Source organism: Pteronotus mesoamericanus, unplaced genomic scaffold (assembly GCF_021234165.1).
Source record: "Pteronotus mesoamericanus isolate MK-2021 breed Mesoamerican mustached bat unplaced genomic scaffold, CSHL_Meso_final contig_214, whole genome shotgun sequence".
Taxonomy (NCBI): domain Eukaryota; kingdom Metazoa; phylum Chordata; class Mammalia; order Chiroptera; family Mormoopidae; genus Pteronotus; species Pteronotus mesoamericanus.
In genome coordinates this window covers 4,997,485-5,015,745 of record NW_026555089.1, presented here as the reverse complement: position 1 = coordinate 5,015,745, position 18,261 = coordinate 4,997,485, and the positions used below count along the sequence as shown (strand labels likewise).

Here is an 18,261-nt window from a genome sequence, read left to right as displayed (position 1 = left end):
AGGCTGATGGGGGCAGGACTCAAGGGGAGAGGGAAGCCTATGGGAAAGGCAGAGAGAGGCGGGGACTCAGGTCTGCGGCCAGGCCTTCCAGTCAGAGCTGTGAGGGGATGAAAGAAGGGAGGCTGGAAAGCAGGTGAAGTTGGGAGCTGGGAGCCGTGGACCCCAGGCTAAGGTGTCTACGTGTAATTGCATAGAACACGTAGAACTGAAGTTTACTAAGGAAGGGAGTGATTACTGTATCTTGGGTTTAGAAATGAATCTTGCCAAAGGACACCAAAACTAACAGTAAACATAACCAGGTGGTAATTATAGAATAGGCTGTATAAATAACCTCATAGAAGATTCATGATTGAAACTTTCCTTGTAAGTATTTTATAGACATCAGCAGTTGCATCTCCTGCTTAACCAAGGAATGGCCCTGACCACAAAGAAATGTGCAAACGTCAGCGACTCATATCAGAACCAACAGAAATGCTGCCCGGACGTCCTGTCCCCAGATATCAGCAATGAAACTGCAAATGGAGCAAAGAAACTACATGATGACGCACACAGGAGATAACATTGAAACCACCCAAGAGTAGAGCTGAGAAACTGCACGTCGCCAGAAATTCCTTAGCTTCCCTATTCTTAACGGTTTTCCTACATAAACTAGCCAGGACACCTGAGATGCCGAGATGGGCTTTGAAACAAGAGTCCCTCATCTTCCAGGTTGCTGGCACCTAAAAACCGCTTTCCTTCACGTCAGCACCTGCCTCTCCGGATTGGCTTTCTAAGCAGCAGGCAGCCCAACCTTCATTCAGTTATAAAACTAGTAAAAATTAGCCCCTACTCGCCCTAAATCAGAACTGGCCCTAGTTTCTTCCTAGCCGGGTTGCGACGGGAGGCCAGCGCTGTCCATGGTAACGTCTTTTGTGTAGCATAACTGCTTGCTTCCATTTTCTCAAAACCGCTTCGTGAGGATCATTAGCCCTGTTTGGTAGATGAGGAAGCTGAGGCCGGGAAGGTCTTGGGACACCTGGTTTGCTCTCTGGACCCCACGCGGTCCCGAGGCTTGTCAGGCCCCTGCGGGCCAGGTCCCCAGCTGCTAGAGGCGCCGCGCGGACTCTGGCGGGGTCCGGGCTCTGACTCGGTTCCAAGAGCGCGCTGGAAGCCCCGCCCCCAGAGAGCTCGACGAACCGCCTCTTCCGCGATGTCCAATGAGACTTAGCTGGGGGCGGGACCGATCGCCGCTCAAGGCCAATCTGATTGGTCCTAGGCGGGGCCGGCGGGTGGGAGCAAGGCGGCAGCAAGGCGGTGTTCCCAGCCGGGAGAAAGCCCGGCGCGGGGGGCGCCCACCGGGTCCTGCTGTGCGCGCGTCCGGTGCCCGCCGTCAGCGCGGCCCCCCAGCCCGCTCCGCCCTCCGGGTCGAGGCACTCGTCTCTCCCGTACTCTCCCGTCGCCGCCGGGACTGGGACTCAGGAGACGGGCCAAGGCAGGGCGGGAGCTGCGGGACGAGCGCCTGAGGTGGGTGCGGAGCGGGAGGCCGGAAGGCGGGGAGGCCAGGCGGGGAGCCCCGGCGGGGAGCTCCCGGGTCCTCCCCAAGGACGGGCCCCGCGTCTAGGTGGGCAGAGGTCCGTCAGGTTGCGGAGATCGGTTCCCGGCCCGCCTGGGTCTCGGGCGCTCTTGCTTGTGCCGTGATACCCGTCCCAGGCCACCACCTTACCTGCTAGAGACAGCCCGCCCTTCGCGCTACCCGTGGTCTCCTCACCCTTCTTGTCCTCAGTCGCTTGTGCACCTGCCTTCTAGGCCCTGTGCTCCCATTTACTCTCCAGACCTGACATGCCCCCATTCCCCGCCTCTCACCTTACCTTCTGGGGACTCAGCACCAAATGAGATCTCCTTCAGCCCCATCCATGCTTCTTTGTCGTCTGTACACCTGTCACCTCAACTCTGTTCATCCACAACACCACCCGTCTTCTAAGATCTTCATCTAAATCCAGCCCAGGTCGTCATCCCCCTCCCCCTCCCCCAGCCCTGATTATCCCTACACCAGGGCCACTCAGCCCCAGCCTCATGTCCCCCCCAGTCCAAACTCTTTTGCTATCTCTGCAGCTGTCCCATCCACACTATTCATACTTCTGCCCCAATTATGCCAACCCCCTGACCAGACTCCCCTCTCCTCTGACCAGTGAGCCGCCTTCTCCCCAGCTCTGCCCTGGCATCCCTGGTCAGTGCTCAGCCCACTGCTCACTCAGCCGAGCCGCCTCCCTTCCTCTTTCAGCCCAGCCCTCACACGTCCTACCCCGTGTCCCCTCTCACCCTTTCCCAGGCGATCCAGTTCCCCGTGGTCTCTACCACATACCAGCCGATTTCCCTTTCCTTTCAGATTCTCCTTTCCTTACGGTGCTCCTCTCCTGTGCTGCCTGACCTCAGCGGTCAGAACCCCTCTCACTGTTTTCTCCTGCACAGGTGCCCTGGAGAAGCCATGGAGCTGAGCAGCAAGAAGAAGCTTCATGCTCTATCCCTGGCCGAGAAGATCCAGGTGCTGGAACTCCTGGATGAGTCCAAGATGTCCCAGTCGGAGGTGGCCCGGCGCTTCCAGGTCTCCCAGCCACAGATCTCACGCATCTGCAAGAATAAGGAGAAGCTGCTGGCGGACTGGTGCAGTGGCACAGCCAACCGGGAGCGCAAACGCAAGCGCGAGTCCAAGTACAGCGGCATCGACGAGGCTCTGCTCTGCTGGTACCACATTGCTCGGGCCAAGGCCTGGGACGTGACGGGGCCTATGCTGCTCCACAAAGCCAAGGAGCTGGCCGACATCTTGGGCCAGGATTTTGTGCCTAGCATTGGCTGGCTGGTCCGTTGGAAACGCCGAAACAATGTGGGTTTTGGTGCCCGCCATGTACTAGCACCTCCGTTCCCCCCTGAGCCACCTCCCCCAGGCCTCACATCCCAGCTGCCTCTTTCTCTTAAAGACTTCTCTGCAGAGGACGTTTTTGGCTGTGCTGAAGTGCCCTTGCTGTATCGAGCAGTGCCTGGCAGACTAGGTGCTGGTGATCAAGTGCAAGTGCTGCTGTGTGCCAACAGCAGGGGCACAGAGAAGCGACGGGTGCTGGTCAGTGGTCTCCAGGCTGCACCAAGGTGCTTCTTTGGGGTCAGCAGTGAGGCCCTGCCTGCCTCCTACCACCCTGACGTGGGCATCCCCTGGTCAGAGTGGCTGGCACAGTTTGACCGGGACATGGGGAGGCAGGGCCGACAGGTAGCCTTGCTGCTGGCTGCCCAGGTGGTGGAGGAGTTGGCAGTCCTGCCTGGGCTCTGCCACGTGAGGCTCCTGCCTCTTCCTACCGCTGGCACCACACCTTCTCTACCCAGCTCTGTGGTCCGGGCCTTTAAGGCCCATTACCGGCACCGTCTGCTGGGCAAGCTGGCGGCTGCCCAGAGCAAGAGGGCTGGCACGTCGCTGGCTGAGGCTGGGGCCGGCATCACGGTGCTGGACACTCTGCACATGGCGGCGGCAGCCTGGGCCAAGGTTCCTCCCCAGTTCATTGTAAGCAGCTTCCTTCAGGAAGGGCTAGCTCCCTGCAAAATGCCCCTGTGCTCGGACAAAGCCTCTGAGATGCCACCAGTGCCCAGTGGGCTGAGCCTCGAGGAGTTTTCCCGCTTTGTGGACCTGGAGGGCGAGGAGCCCGTGTCTGGAGTGTGCAAAGAGGAGATGGGTGCTGAAGACGGGGAGGGGGCTGGGGGGGATGGCTTCGAGCCCCTGCCCACCAAAGCCGACGCCCTCCGGGCCCTGGGCACCCTGAGGAGGTGGTTCGAGTGCAACAGCACCTCCCCTGAGCTATTTGAGAAGTTCTACGCCTGTGAGGAGGAGGTTGAGCGGCTCTGCTGCCTGTGAAGGGCCCTGCTCCTCGCCAGAGCCCCCTCGCATCCTGTTTCCCGTGGAAACGCCCTCTCACAGAAGGCGGGTGGGAGGCCGGTCTCTTTCAGGTTGAAATGGGGCTTTTGTGAAAGGTGTAGAAGGGAGACAAGTTGGGAGACGAAGCCTAAACTCTGAGCGAAAGTCACCCGAGCCCAGAGAAGAGACATCCAAAGGCGTCCCCTGGGTGAGCGAGGCCAGGCTGGGCAGTTTCTGAGCCTCAAGGGAGGCTGGGACTTGGGCAGGTGAAATTCGGGCATTACAGACAGGCCGATGATTTGAACTCTGTCAAAAACGGTTCTGCTTCTGAAAATAAAGTTTTTAATCAGAAAAGAGGCCAGGGTGTAATTTTCAGGGGAAAAGGGTAGAAACTTTCAACTCAGATTTTTAACTTGATTGCTGAGGGTTGCCACCACACAGCCATCTGGAGCTGTCTGCAGGTGACCATAGGGACTGCCTTCTTCCAGGATGCCAGCAGGAAGGACTCCCAGGGTCTGGGGACTCCTTGTCAGCGCCCAGACGGGTCCCAGGGACTGCCCTGGAATGCTGCTGCTCTGCTAACTGCACTCTCAGATTGCGGGAGGAGAGGAGTTGTCAGTAGGAGGGGCAGGCTAGGGACACACTAGGGAAACGGAAAAGAGCCAGAACTTGGAATAGTCACTGGTTCTTTTCGTTGGTTGGTTGTTTTTTTCTGTCATTCACTTGATCATTCCACAATATCTCTCCAGCAAGGCTTGTGTGACAAGATTGTAAAGATGATGTCCCTGCTGGGCAGGACCTTCCAGACAATGACAATGGACTGTGATTATGTGCAAAGTGCTAAGGCCCTATAGAGCCTGGAAGACTTCCTGGAGGAGGTGAGTTTTGAGCTGCAGCTTGAAGGACAGACAGGAGTGGGAAGCATAGTTCCGGCCAAGGGGCGGCAGGTGCCAAGTCAGGCATTCTCGCCAGAGCCACGAGAAGGCCCCAGGAGCAGGAGGAGCTATTAGCCCACCGAGCTTGGTGGTGCGGCACCCCAAAAGGTTTCAGCTAGAGAATGACAGGCCATTTGTGGGGTTCAAGAAAACTGAGATGTGGAGGCAGGTCAAAGATGTGAGACCGAGAGACAGAGAGACTCCGACTGGTTCAGAGATGGTGAAGCCTGAGCCAGATCGTGGGAGTGGGGTGGGTAGAGGATGGTTTTTCCTGGGAAGGAGGTGGGCTTTGGACACAGACAGACTCTGACTGGTGAGAAGCCCAGCTCCAGGCCAAACTCCTACGTGTTCAGGCTGACCACAAGCAGCCACTTAGCCCAAGCGTGCAGTTTCGTGGAGGGCGTAGCTGTCAAGGACTCAGGCCACCCACAGCAGCCCCGCTGCTGCCTGCATTCAGAGCCCAGGCACCTCCTTCCAGGGGCCACCGCATAGCACTTGCTATGTGCCCCACTGAGCCGCCCTCTCCACTTTGTCGCAGGACCTTGTATCCCTGGCTCTCCTCTCTCTCCCTTCCCTGGTCCACCACGCTTAAAGAGGCAGGAGCCTTTTATTCAGGGGTTCCTGACAGTGGGACAATCCCCAGTTGGCCCCCCATGTCATGTGACCCTCGCCGGTGCTGTTCCACTGGGGAAAGTGGGACCCTGGGGAGGCAGTGACTTTCTGCCTCTGGCTTGCACGGTCACAGTAAGCAAAAAAGGGCTGCCTGACTTGTCCTAACTGACCACCTCAACACCCAGCAGCTGGACAATGAGGATGGTCCCCTTTTAAACAGCTCTGAAGCTGCTGGCCGGCCTGCCTTTTCTAGCCTGAGATCCCAAATGATTTAGCCTTTCTTCACAGATTCTATTTTTCCTAATTTATAGTCTCTTAAATTGCCCTTTTTCTGAACTCATCCTGGTTCTGACATATCTTTTTAAACGTTGAAACCAAAATTATACAATCTTTGAAGTCCTGAGCAAAATAACAGAGAGAGGACAGATGAGCTCTCTGTCCTCGGCTGTCATATTCCTGTTAGAGCAGAATCCTGTTTTAGTGCTGACTTCTTCCCAGAGCTCCCCCCACCCCGCCCATCCCTGCCCCTCCCCAGGAAATCTCTCCCCTTCTTGCATTGTTATCACGTATCACACTCTGCCTATCCGCAGGCGACTTAGGTGGCTCATTCAAGCAGTGCTTACTGAATGTCTGGCTTGAGGGGCAGGCCCAGTTCTAGGACCCTAAGCTAGTGCTGAACGAGGCAGAGGATCCCTTACCTTCCAGGAGCGGCAGATGAAGATGCACAGGTACACAAATAACCACAGTAATTTTAGATACCGATTAGTGCTGGGTGAAAATAAAATAATGTTGCCATGGGGAGCAACTGTGACGGGAGTCAGGGAAACGACGTTTGGGCTAAGTCGTGAAAGTTTAGAAGGAAACACTCATTCTTCCAAAGGAAGAGTGGCCTCTGCCAAGGAAACAGTAGGTGCAAATATCTAAGATCAGAAAGAACAGAATTAAGAAACGGAAAGACATCCCGGCACCTGAAAGAGAGGGACAAGGAGAGGAGCGGGGCAGAGAGGAAGGCCGGGCCTTTGAGCTGACAGGACTTCAATTTCATTCTAAGTGAGACAGGAAGTTATCTTGGGCGTGGTGGCAGATTTAGACAAAGGAGGAAGAAGATATGTTTTATGTTTTAAAAAGTCCGATTTTGGTTGCTGTGTGAAAAACATGGGGAGGTGGGGAGCAAAAGTGGGAACCAGGAAACGAAGTCAGGAAGCTACTGAGTTGGTGGGACTTCCTCGTGGGCAGGGCATCAGGTGTGATGGGGCGAGGGAATAGAAGAGGCCTCCTCCCAACAGGTGGCTTCTCTTTTTAAAATCAAGGTCAGGCAGTCCTATCCAGTCTTGCAGGTACTGCCACATGCAAAGTAAGAGGTGGCCCCCAAAAATGTATGTACATTAGTTCAGTTTCTTTACAAGCCTGTAATGAACACCCTCTATGTTCAGGAGGCACACAAGGCTCCAGGGCAGCACAAGTGAATAAGATGCCGTCCCTGTTTCCAGGTACTTATGACCCAGAGGGAGAAATAGCAAGTGACTGACAATATAGGTCCGTCATGAGGATTAACCAACTTAATGTTCAGAGAGTGCTTTCCGCTGGCCAGGCGCTATTTTAAGCACTACGCATACGGCAGAGAGAGTCCTCATCCTCGGTCTTGAGAAGATGGGGACTGAGTGAGAGAGCCCACAGGCAGAAAGATGGGTCCCGTCTGCTTTCACCTCTGCACTCCCCTCTCAGGAATTTCTTCTCATCTACCTTCCATTTCTCTTCAGCTGTGACTATTTTTTTGTTTTTTTCCAAATACATATAATAATTTTTATACTGTCTTGTTTCTTCTCTTTTAATTCCTTTATATATTTAAATATTTTTGTATGGTTATTTTACATTCTGTATCTGGTAAACGTAATATCTGAAATGCTTGGGGGTGCAAAATCTGTTGCTTTTGTTTCTACTGATGCTTTAGTTTATGGTGGCGATTTTCCAGGTAGGTCTGGTAACTTTTGTTGTGCGAATTTTTAATTGGTTGCTCTTAATTTCGAAAAACCTGTAGGTCTTGATTTAGGGTACTTCCTTAGAAAAATGTAGTTACTCCTACCAGACACGAGGGGGCGCTAACATCATGATAAATTAATTTCTGGAAGGAACGTGTCCCAGACGGGAAGGGTAGTATGGCGAATAGGCATATACGTGGTTGATAACTGGTTCCCAGGGAAGCCGATCTTATTCTTATTTTTTTTCCACCACAGGGGAAGAGGCAGATTTCTTTGTAGGTTCCCTACACTGATGGGTGGACGTTTCCTGTTCTGCGCTTTTACTAAAAATGTAGCCCCTTCCTGGATCCTGACAATGAGGCTTGGGTTCAGCTGGGACTCAAGATCTACCTAGTCCTCTCTTCCATGTGGTTCCTTAATCTTCAAGGTCATGGCGTTAGAATTTGCTCCAAAAGAAGCTTTGGAGACAACCTAGTTTATACTGGCCTTCTTGTTTTGAAGGGGTCCTTAGGACTATTTGCAAAGTTAGGTTCTTAAATTATGTCTGTTGTGTTGGATCTGGAGTCTAATTGCTTTATGAGAGGAGGGCTCTACAGAAAGTCTAGAGCGCCGGCCTGACAGAGGGGAAGTCAGGAAGACCAGTTTTCATTCATTCATTCATTCATTCATTCGCTTGTTCAAAACTTTATGGAGCACCTCTGTATGACAGCTAGAGCTTCACTGATGATGAGCAAAAAGAGTCAAGGTCTCTGCTTCATGGAGCCCATAGTTTAGAGGAGAGACGATTGTAATCAAAGAGCCACACAAATGAAAGTATATGCGTACAGACTGGAAAGCAGAGGACATGAAAGCACAAGCCAGTGGTTCTCAAACTGTGGCCCACAGCATCTGGGACCTTAATGAAACGCAAGTTCTCAGACCCTCCCCAAACCTACTGAATCAGAAACTCAGGTGGGACTAAGCAATGTGTAGTTTAACAAGCCTTCCAGGTGCATCTAAGCCAAAAGGAACAGAGCTAAAGAGAGGGGTTGTGGAAAGTTTCACTGAGGAAGTGAAATTGAACAGAGCTGAAGGATGAGCGGGAGGCACACAGGCAGGGAGACCAGCACGTGCACATGTCCTGGGGTAGGAAAGAAGCTCGCATGCTTAAGGAACCATGAGACATTGACTGTCCTGGGGCCTTGGAGCCTGTGGAAGGAGCTTGCTCTGATCCCTCAGAATAATGGGAAGCCATCGAGGGGGCCAGGAGGAGTACGGTGACTTGAGCAGAGCTGCATCTGAAAAAGTTTGTCCAAATGCAGGACAGGACCAGGGCTGCTAGTACAGGCACACCTCGCTTTATTGTGCTTCACTTCATTGTGCTTAGCAGATGTTGCTCTTTTTACAAATTGAAGGTAAGACCCTCTACCAGCAAAAAGACTAAAACTTGCTAAAGGCTCAGAGGATCATATTTTTTAGAAGAAGATACTTTTTAATTAAGTTATGTGCATTTTTTTAAGGCATAATGCTGTTATTGCACACAATAGACTACAATATCACATACACGTAACTTTTGTGCGCACTGGGAAACCAAAAAGCTCATATGACTCGCTTTGTTGTGATAGTGGCTGCATGCAGTGGTCTGGAACCAAGGCCACGATATCTCTGAGATGTGCCTGTGTCAGGACTGGGAAGAAGGGAGCAAGGCCTAGGAAACTTAGGAGCTGGTTAACAGCAATTGGAGACTCCTTTGAAGCAAGAGAAGGGGAGAGGGAAAGCCTCTTTGAGACATCTGGGCAGGTGCCATGGGGATGCGCAAGGCCCTGTGACCAGAGGTGGCAGTATAGACCTTGAGCTTGGGACAGTGGTCAGGCCGGAGACACCAATTAAGAATGACTTCTCTTAATGAAACTGAACTAAAACTAAACTCAGCTGTTTAGTGTGTCTGGTAATAGTGATCTACGCCAGAATCACCCCGAGATTGTCGTATCCCCTTTACCTGCACATGTAGCCTTAGTGTCACTAAACTCATAGGTTAGTCTCCTGTAATTTCTCCTACTGTGACCGCTGCTGTGAAAACAAGTACATATGTTGCTTGACAACACGAGTCCAATGAGACACCTTGGACGTGTTTGCCCAGGTTATGAGCCCTTTACACGTGACCCTCAGACACCAGCCCCGTTTTCAAGCTCAAAGCAGTTGATCGACTGTTTCCTAGTTCTTAGAGATTCCTTCTGTCTTAATGACTCTCTAGAATAGTGATGACCTCTAATAGCATCTGTTCATTGCTGAAGGAACTTAACGTAACATGCATATTATGAAAGGCTGCTGATGTAAAAAACATCTTGCTTTTAAAAATATCTTCAGCCCTGGCTGGTGATTGAGTGCCAGCCTGAAAACCAAAAAGTTGCAGGTTTGGTTCCCAGTCAGGGCACAGGTCTGGGTTGCAGGCCAGGTCCCCAGTAGCAGGACATGCAGGAGACAACCAATTAATGTATCTCTCACACATTGATGTCTCTCTCCATCTCTTCCTTCCTTCCCCTCTCTCTATAATAAATAAAATCTTTAAAAAATATATATCTTCAGCCATGCCCTGGCCAGGCGGGGCAGTTGGTTAGAGCGTGGTCCTAGATTGATGTTTCTCTCTTACATCGATGTTTCTCTTTCTCTCTCCCTTCCTCTCTCGCTAAAAAAAAAAAAAAAAAAAAAAATCAGTAAACATATCCACCATTTCCTGCCTGACTTTGTTTGTCTTTCCACCCTCCTTCCCAAGCTATTGAGCTGGGGCCTCCCGGGGCCTCCCAAAGAGCGACCTGGTTTCTCCCTGCTCACACCACGCTTAACCCTCCCCTCACTGCGGCCCTGCCCTGACGCCAGACTAGTGGGAGGGACCGCATGAGGCCCGTGCTCTCCGGTTCTGATGAGGGGCTCAGAGCAGGGGAGCTCCAGCCAGCCCCCTCCCGAGATGGTGTGGAGAGAACCAGGGACGGAAAACAGAAGCGCAGGCCCAGACGGTGCAGAGGCAGGCTGATGGGTGAAATCAATACGCCAACAAAATCAAAAAAGGATTTTCATATTTTATTCTCTTGCTAACCGGTCATAGGGTAAGAGATGGCAAACTTCAGAGAGCCACCCTGACCTCCTGTCCCTTCTTGGCCTGGGTTGTAAGAGCCACTTCCTCTTTCACATGCACGCTCTTGGCTCCCTTCCAGCCACAGACTGTTCTGAGGCGTTCCAATGACTGCCATGTCCAGCCCAAAATTTGTGCCACTGCAGGGGTGTTGGAGAGCCACCGTGGCCCATGGGCTGACCTGTGTCGAATGGGATCTCGGAAGAAACAGGCACAGAAAGGACAGTGACTGGCTCAGGCAGACCCTGTTTTTCTATCCCGGGAACAGGCCTCCTGCAGCTGTGCAGGAGCACAGGCCGCCAGCGCGGGGAGCTCAGGCCACTTCCCCGGGACTCACCACTTCCTTACTTGAAAGGGCAGCACATTCTGCTGTTAGGAGCAGCCTGAACACCATTTCATGCGTAACGGTCACGGGAGAGCTTTGGATCGTAGGACGCAGGTTCCTGGGCTGTAGCCTTGGATGTTCTGACTCGCTTGGTCCGGTGGGGTCTGGGCTTCATTCCTAACCAGCTGCAGGAGGTCCTGATGCCACAGCTCCACTGACTGGGCTGGGAGCACCTCGACCACAGAACTCCCAGACCCTCCCCTGCCCCGGGAGTTAGAATGAAGGCAAAACTGTTGCAGCAAAGAGATATCACAAAGCAGCAGTCACCCAGGTTCAGGGCCCGTGGGGCACCTCCTGCATCCTCAGCAGTCCTTGCCGGGTCACCATTTCAGCCAACAGAGAGGGAGATCCTTGAAAGCAAGTGACAGGCAATGTGCCCGCATCGCACATTCCTCCAGCAAGACCCCAGGCATGGCGCCCCACCAAGCTGCCGGGGAGGTTGACACACGCAGCCTGGCTCAGCAGCCACGTGCCCTGTGGCGACGATGCGACGACAGGAGAAGGGAGAATGACTCGGGGCACCGCCTGCAGTCTGCGGCCCACAAACCCGGGAGGGACAGACAGCTCGATGAGCGCAGGCCAGGGCTGAGGCTGGCGGGCCTACCCGGTGAATGTGAACAGAGGTGATTCGTGGGAGACCATGGCAGCCCCTAGGGAGAGCTGGGTAGCGGCCGAGCTCTGGGGTTGGGGGCTCAGAGGTACCCGGGCAAGTTGTGTGACGTGACAACTGTGTGACCTGGGAGGGGCTACGTACTGTCTGAGTGGAGGCTGCCTCCCCTGTCAAGGGCGATTAGAATGCTGTGACTGGTTTCACAGGGAGCGCCCAGGAATGGCAGGGATTCCAGGCACGCAGGTCACCAGCAGGTGACCCCAGGTTGAGCTCAGACCAGATAAGGATATTAGTGGGTACAAACTCTGCTCAGCTTTATTGCCAATTAAACGAACCCACTTAGCCAGTTTTTAATGCCCACTTTGCAACTGAGGTAAGTAAACTCGTGCCGTGCACAGGAGCGGGCCAGGCAGACGCCCCCGACATCTAGCACCCCTCCACGGGATGGCCCGGGCTAGGCTAACCTCTCAGTGAAGGGTTGGGGGAGCGGTGGGGAAGGGTCTGCACCAAGGAAGCAGGTGGGGTGGCTGGAGTCGGGAGAGAGGCCGGGAGTGCAACGCCACCTCATTCAACAGGCATTTACCGGGCTGCTTCGAGCACCAGGCTCTGAGCCGGGAAATGAGCAGATGTGCGACCACAGACCTCAAGGAGCTCGCAGTTTAATGGGGGAGCAGAGAAGTCAAGCAGCCACCATGACAAGGATGAGGACCACGATCCAGGTGAGCAGGGGATCAGGCTGGGGTAGGCGGAGGGGACAGTGCTCAGCCAGGGTCTGGGAGCGGGCCCAGCCCAGGGGATGGTGGGGGGACCCCTCAGTAAGGGCCAGGGGATGGAGCGTAGGCTAAGGCAGGAGCAGGCATGGCTTGTTCTCCACCAGCAGGAGAGCTCATGGGCAGGGGGATGCCTGGTCGGTGGGGAAGCGGGGGCGGGGGTGTTTGGGCTTTTCCCTGAGTGCGATGGGAGTCATTGAAGGATTCTGAAGCCCAGGAGATGTAAAGGCTGCTCTCAAGTCAGACAGGGAGAGGTGTGTGTGTGGGGCGGGGGCGGGGGAAGCGAAGGAGGATGCTGCCTCTGGAGCCCAGGGGATGGTGAGCACCCAGGCAGCGAGTAGAGGCTAGAGCTCTTACAGGCTAAAGTCACAGGACGGGGGCCGGAATGTCACCAGCACCACTGGTTAGGCGGTTTACAAAGGAATCGAGGCAAGCGCTACGGGGGGGGGGCTGGGGCCAGCCTTGGATTCTGGACAGAGCCCAGAGCCGGGGGCAGGGGGCCTGCCCCCTAGTGCTGTTCCCCCATCAGCATCTGCGTCTTCTGGGCTGGGAGGTGCCTTGACAAGGAAGGTTGAGCCTCTTGCATTCAAATCCCCACCTGGTGCTTCCAACCCGGCCTCCATCCTGGGCAGCTGGGTGCCGGTCAGTCCCACTGGGGAGCCAGCCGCTGGCAGTGCCTGGCCAGGCTCATCCCCACAAATGGAGAGTGTACTCGTAGCTGAGGAAGGTGACGGCGTTGACAGGAAAGGCGCGCGCACTGTTGATGGTCAGCCCCCGGAAGAAGACCCCCAGCCCTTCCTGCCGGGCGCTGGTGACCATGCAGTCCAGCATCCCCCGGTACGCCCTCTGCCTCAGCCCGTCCATCTGCATCCGGGACTTGATCACGTCCAGGGGGGTGGCTGCAACCCAGGAGGCAATGCCTGCAAAGCCCCCTGCCACCAGCACTGTGGTCGAGCCTGGGGCAGAGGGGGCCCAGGCCAGGGTCAGACCGAGGGACCTCCTCCCGCTGCTCGTGTCTCCCCCGCTCCCCGCCCCACTCCTCTCTGCCCCCCAACCCTCTCACACTGTTTGACTTACTGGGGTTCTGGCCCTCTGGCGTGGATTGGCGACAGAGCCATTCATAGGTGACAAAGTAGATCCCCAAGGTGGGGGTGTCCCTCAGCGTCAGAGCCCAGGCTCCCCGGAACAGCCCCCAGGGCCCCTCCTCCTGAAAGATGGAGGCCGCGCAGTGCACGGGCCCCCGGTACCGGGGTGGGCGGCTCCCAGGCTGTGCCCTCGGCTCTGTCTGGTTTTGTAGCCGAACTTTGACGAGGTCAAAAGGGGCCAAGCAGTAGGCCTGTGGGGAAGGAAGCGTGAAGGCCCTGCGTGGGGTCCAGGGCCGGGACAGCTCCTCCTAACAAGAGGAAGGCAAGTGGGCGGGGAGGGCAGCAACTTCCTGCAGGACCTCACGCCCCTGCTGCCAGCTCTTAGCTTTTCACACTCCACGCTGGGGACAGGCCAGGGCCCCCTCCTTGGCATCAGGCCCCTGACAGCGAGTGGCGTGGCCCCTCTCAGCTTCACAGAGCCTCCCTCCCCCAGCTCCTGCAGGACACCTCTCAGAGGCCCCTGAGGGGGACAAGCGCTGGGCCAGCCCTTCCTGCCTCTCACAAACCCCCAGCCGCTAGTGTCCCAACAGAATGTGGCGACAGGGGAGATCTGCAGGTCCCAGAACTCATCACCTGATTGAGGCAGACAGGACACAGGTCTGGGGTAGAAGTGGGATCGAGGGTGGGCACTGGGAGGACGTGGACGGAGGCTGGGGGAGGGGCTGAGGTATGGGTCAGGGAACCAACTAGGCCAGGATCTGCTCTTCAGGCGAGAACCGAGGTCATAAATGAGGTTAGCGTAGCATCTCGGGGCTCATGTGCTTTGTGCGTGTGGTTTGTTTTGTGGAAGGTGCAGGGACAGTCCCTCAGCCCCGGGTGTGGCTGGTGGCAGAGGAGCTGTCGGTTGGCTCTGGCAGTCACCGTTAGAGGGAGGCAGGCCACGTTTGCTGGCATTTCCCCCTGCAAGGAGGGCAGTGGACGGGGACCCTGCCTGCGAAGGGGGCCCTGACGTCGCCCTCTGCAGCCCACTGGTGGCGCCGAGCCAAGGGCTTCTCCAGGGGCTGCGCTCCTGAGCCCCAGGCCCCTGGGGGCTGAGGAATGGCGGGGCCACCATTAGGATGGCAGGAGGTGCTGGCTAGGGGCCCTCGCCTCCCCATCCCGTGCCCACGGGGGCGGAGGGGACAGCAGACGCTGCCGCACTGTTTGACAGGGTCAGCCTGAGCCAGCCGACAGCGACTGCTGCGCACGGAGGCAGTGGTCAGTTCCTGCCCTGTGCTAGCCAAAGAGTCGCTTCCCCCTCTCCCTCCCACCTCTGCTCTAAGATGGTGTTTGCTCCAAGACTGAAGTCATAGGCTTGACAGGAAACCTGGGCTCCAGTTGGTCCCTGGACCCAGTCCCCTCCCTGTCCCAACAGGCAGCACTGTTATCTGTTCTGCTTTCTAAAGAGCTGGAGGGGAGGCCGGAGGGGCTGGGCCTGGTGGGCCCCAGCCAGGCCGTCCAGCCTAGGGACCCCGCGCTCCTCCTTGTTCTGGGGGTGGGGGTAGCGGTGCCAGGGCTCGGGGCTTTCGCCCTGCACAGGAAGAGGCAAAAGAAAAAGCAGGACCTTTCGAGGTCTCATGAATTATTAATTTCCCTCAGTGAGCCAGCTGACTGTGTCCTTGTCCTTACTCTCTGCCCCGTGAAGTCTGTTGAGGGCATCAAGGCAGGTGTCAGCTAGAGGGTGACCTGAGGCGTCCGGCTGGGGTGTGGGGCAGGGCCTCTATGCTCAGGCCCCCGCTCCGTTCATCTGGGGCTCCCCTGGGTTCCTGGAAGCCCCTCTTCCCTCCCCTGAAAGTCCAGGCATTTAAGTGCTGAAACAAAGACCAAGACCAACTGACAGAAGTTCCTTAATGATTAACGCTCTGGACTTGGCAGAGGGGTCCTGGGCAGGCTTGCGGACTGCAGCCACCCGGGCGCTGTGGGCAAAGGGGCTGAGCAGGGCAACGGCTCGGGCAGGGCCAGGGCCACCTCGAGCCCCGGCTCAGAGCTCAGTGGGGGCTGTCAGCTGTCCGGGGTGAAAGGTCGCCTTGGAGAGGCCTTCCCACAGCCCTGGGGTTGGCACGCCCTCCAGAGGTGGGCCAGCCCTGACCACCACAGGGTGGGGCATCGGCTGCTTCTCCATGGCGTCCTCTTGGCACCGCCTCCCCCAGCCCACTGCTCACACTGAGCTCTCTCTGCCTTCTGCCCCCTCTGTTCTTTGGGACCTTTCCCCTCCAGGCCTGCAGCGCGAAGGCCACCCGCAGCCAGGCCAGGTCGTTGGGCTCAGCAGGGGCCGCCCATTTCCCCACAGCGCCTCACATGCCAACAGGGAAGGTCATGGCCGGCAGCCGTGGGTCACCAGATGGGACTGGGAGGAGAAGGAACGAACTGACCATCACTGTGTCCCTGAGTGTGGACGCCCCGCCGCGCTCTGACCTGCAGGAAACCTCCGGTGCAGCCGGCTATGAACACGTGCGTATAGCTTGGAGGCTGGACCCGCCGCTCCTGGTGGGAGGTGGCTGTGAGCAGCAGCAGGGCATTGCTGTAGACCCCAAACAGGACCGAGTTGACCACAGCTATGCTGGCGATGGGGAAGCTCATCCCCTTGAAGAAGCCCAGGATCTGCAGGGAGAGGGCGGTGCAAGGGTGGGTGAGGGATGTGGGGGCCTCCCCTTTGTCCCTCGCAGCCCTGGCCAGGCCTCCTCTAGCTGGAAACCACTCTGAGCCACAGCCAGAGGTGGCGGCGGCCGAGGCTGGGGCGGCCTCAGTACCACCCTTGAGGTTCTAAGCTGCCACCCAGCCCCCAGTGGCCCCAGACTTGGGTCTTCTGTCCTGCAAGGGCAGAGCCCTGCCTCGGGAGGAGGAAGCCGGTAGTGACTGCTCCCGTGCCTCGCGCCCCAAATCCCGAAGAAGCAGGCCACCCACCGACTCATGGCGGTAAGTCTTGACCATGCAATCGATGATGCCCCGGTATGTGGTCTGGGTCTGTAGCCGCACCTGGACGGGGAAGACAGAGCAGGTGGGCAGGCGGGCGTGGCTCCAGCCCCGCTCAGGCCTCTGCCCCTGGGAGCAGGGTGCCAGCAGGGCAGGACAGGCAGGAGGGGCCTCTGCTAGCCAAGCCCTGCTCTTGGGGCGTCCTGACGTTTGGTTCAGGTGACATCTTCCATTCCTTGGGTACCTCCTCTAGACTCACCTTTACAGTGTCAAAGGGGTGTCCCAGGACCAAGCCCAGAGCTCCTGTGGTAACAAGAAGGTGCAGCAAGTGAGGCCCCTCACGCGTCTAAGGAAGCAAGTTGGCGCCGAGAGGGAAGAGGGCCCGAGGCTGGAAGGCGGGGGCCTTCTTCCAGGCCCCGAGACACTCCGCGGGCCCCCTTGGATCCTCCTGCATGCCAGGCGCTAGGCCAGCAACGTGTGGGGACAACAGGAGGGAGCCCCATCCTTGCCTGGAGGACACACGTGCAGGTGGCAGGGGCCCCCCAGACATGCAGCGTCCTCACTGGGAGCCCACCCCTGAGGGTCTGGCTTCTTTGGCCACGGCCTCTAGAGGAGTCTCAATAGCCCCTGCCTCCCTGGCAACATGACCCCTTCCTGCTTCCTTATCTTCCTTCCTTCCCTCCCTTCGACTCACAACCACTGTCCAGTTTGAGGCCTTGGTCCAGACCAGGCCCTGCGCTCTGGTGCTCTGCCACTGTCAGCTGGCACCAGGGGAGGAGGGTCCGGCCCCGGCTACCTGCCCACTTGCTGGCCTTGCCCTCTATGGCGGAGGCTGGTCCTGGGGCTTTGGGAGAGGTTGCATCCCCAGGTGGCAGGTTCAGAACGTCCCTCTCTTTCTCCTAAGAGAAATGTCACCCAGGAGCCGAGCTGGGCCCACAGCACAGCAGGCTTCAGGGCCTGGGCATCAGTTCATTGGCAGGTAGGGCAGAGGCTGCAGGGGGAATGCAGGGTGGCAGGGGAGGTCAAAGGTGAACTTCTGAGCCCCACACGGCAGGCCTGGAGAGCAGGGTTTGAGGTGCAGGTGCTATGGGTGTATCAGGGAGAGCGCTCACCTTGGCTCCCCCTCTCGGCAGGTGTCGGGCAGTGTGGCCTTGGGACACAGCAGGGGCACTCTGCCACCTGTGCCTTCCTGTCCTCTCCCCTCAGACAACTCCCAGGATGCTCTGGGATGGCTGACTTTGGGCACTCCAGGGGAACCAGGACTTTGGCCTCAGCCCCACCTATGTCCCCTACCTTCCCCAGGAAGTGACCCGCCACTGGGGGTGATGTGACAGAAGGAGGAAAAATGTCTCACCAGAGACCCAGCCGGCCACGAACTCCTCCGCAGGCATTGTCCGGCAGGTGGGATCTGGTATCTGAGGAGCCGCTGGTAAAAGTGTAACTCTACCCTCTCCCTCCCCAAACCTGGGCCGATAACCTCCCACTAATGTTTAACCCTGGGTGGAGGGTGAGCAGTGGCCCGCTGCCCAGACCTGGGGCACCAGCGGAGGGGAGCGAGCCAGCTTGGGTGGCCCTGACGAACCAGAGGAGGTGCACAGTGTGAAATCTCGTGGGGCAGGGAAGACAGCCCACGGCGACCTGCCCGCCCTGCTAGCCAACGCTGCTGCCCTTGAAGCAGGACCAGGACTGGCAGCCAGGCCCAGGCCCCCGGCTGGGCCCCTCCAGGCGGCCTCGGTCAGCGCGGGCTCAGTGAGTCTGCCCAGGCCGAGGCCCTGCTGCCCAGCCCGGCCCACTCTCCCATCAGTCCCCGCAGCACCACACACCAGGCGGCCGGCCAATGCCCGGGCTGGCGGGGAGGCTGGGGGGCCGGGGCATGGCTGCCAGGTGCAGGCCCAGCGGGAGGTTTTCCTGGGCACTGGGGACCCAGCGAAGCTGACAGGGCAGGGGGCA

General features: G+C 57.2%; 2 protein-coding genes across 4 annotated transcripts; one reads left to right on the top strand and one right to left on the bottom strand.

The window, feature by feature from the left end:
- Nucleotides 1–1,468: 1,468 nt before the first annotated feature.
- On the top strand, nucleotides 1,469–4,146 carry TIGD3 (tigger transposable element derived 3). Its single transcript, XM_054570610.1, has 2 exons — nucleotides 1,469–1,503; nucleotides 2,449–4,146. Exon 2 carries the CDS (start codon nucleotides 2,465–2,467, stop codon nucleotides 3,872–3,874), a length of 1,410 nt encoding a protein of 469 aa, XP_054426585.1. The 5' UTR covers nucleotides 1,469–1,503; nucleotides 2,449–2,464; the 3' UTR covers nucleotides 3,875–4,146.
- Nucleotides 4,147–11,996: 7,850 nt separating this feature from the next.
- SLC25A45 (solute carrier family 25 member 45) lies at nucleotides 11,997–17,735 on the bottom strand. Of its 3 annotated transcripts, none has more exons than XM_054570606.1 (6): nucleotides 17,666–17,735; nucleotides 16,571–16,614; nucleotides 16,303–16,374; nucleotides 15,814–15,999; nucleotides 13,352–13,610; nucleotides 11,997–13,230 (listed from the first exon to the last, which is right to left on the bottom strand). In XM_054570606.1, exons 1-6 carry the CDS (start codon nucleotides 17,700–17,702, stop codon nucleotides 12,962–12,964), a joined length of 867 nt encoding a protein of 288 aa, XP_054426581.1. In that variant the 5' UTR covers nucleotides 17,703–17,735; the 3' UTR covers nucleotides 11,997–12,961. The 3 variants fall into 3 exon arrangements, with proteins under 3 accessions (XP_054426581.1, XP_054426582.1, XP_054426584.1); XM_054570607.1 differs by having other exon boundaries at nucleotides 11,997–13,218; nucleotides 17,666–17,731; XM_054570609.1 differs by lacking the exon at nucleotides 17,666–17,735 and adding an exon at nucleotides 17,424–17,500.
- Nucleotides 17,736–18,261: the final 526 nt, after the last annotated feature.

Bases quoted from the DNA above. Each gene is read 5' to 3' on its own strand.
- TIGD3 (XM_054570610.1), top strand. From the start codon at position 2,465: ATGGAGCTGAGCAGCAAGAAGAAGCTTCATGCTCTATCCCTGGCCGAG.
- SLC25A45 (XM_054570606.1), bottom strand. From the start codon at position 17,702: ATGCCTGCGGAGGAGTTCGTGGCCGGCTGGGTCTCTG. The intron at 16,000-16,302 runs GTGGGTGGCCTG...CTCTCCCTGCAG, and splicing joins AGACTTACCGCCATGAGTCG to ATCCTGGGCTTCTTCAAGGG. The intron at 13,611-15,813 runs GTCAGAGCGCGG...CCTTCCCCACAG, and splicing joins GCACCGGAGGTTTCCTGCAG to GCCTACTGCTTGGCCCCTTT.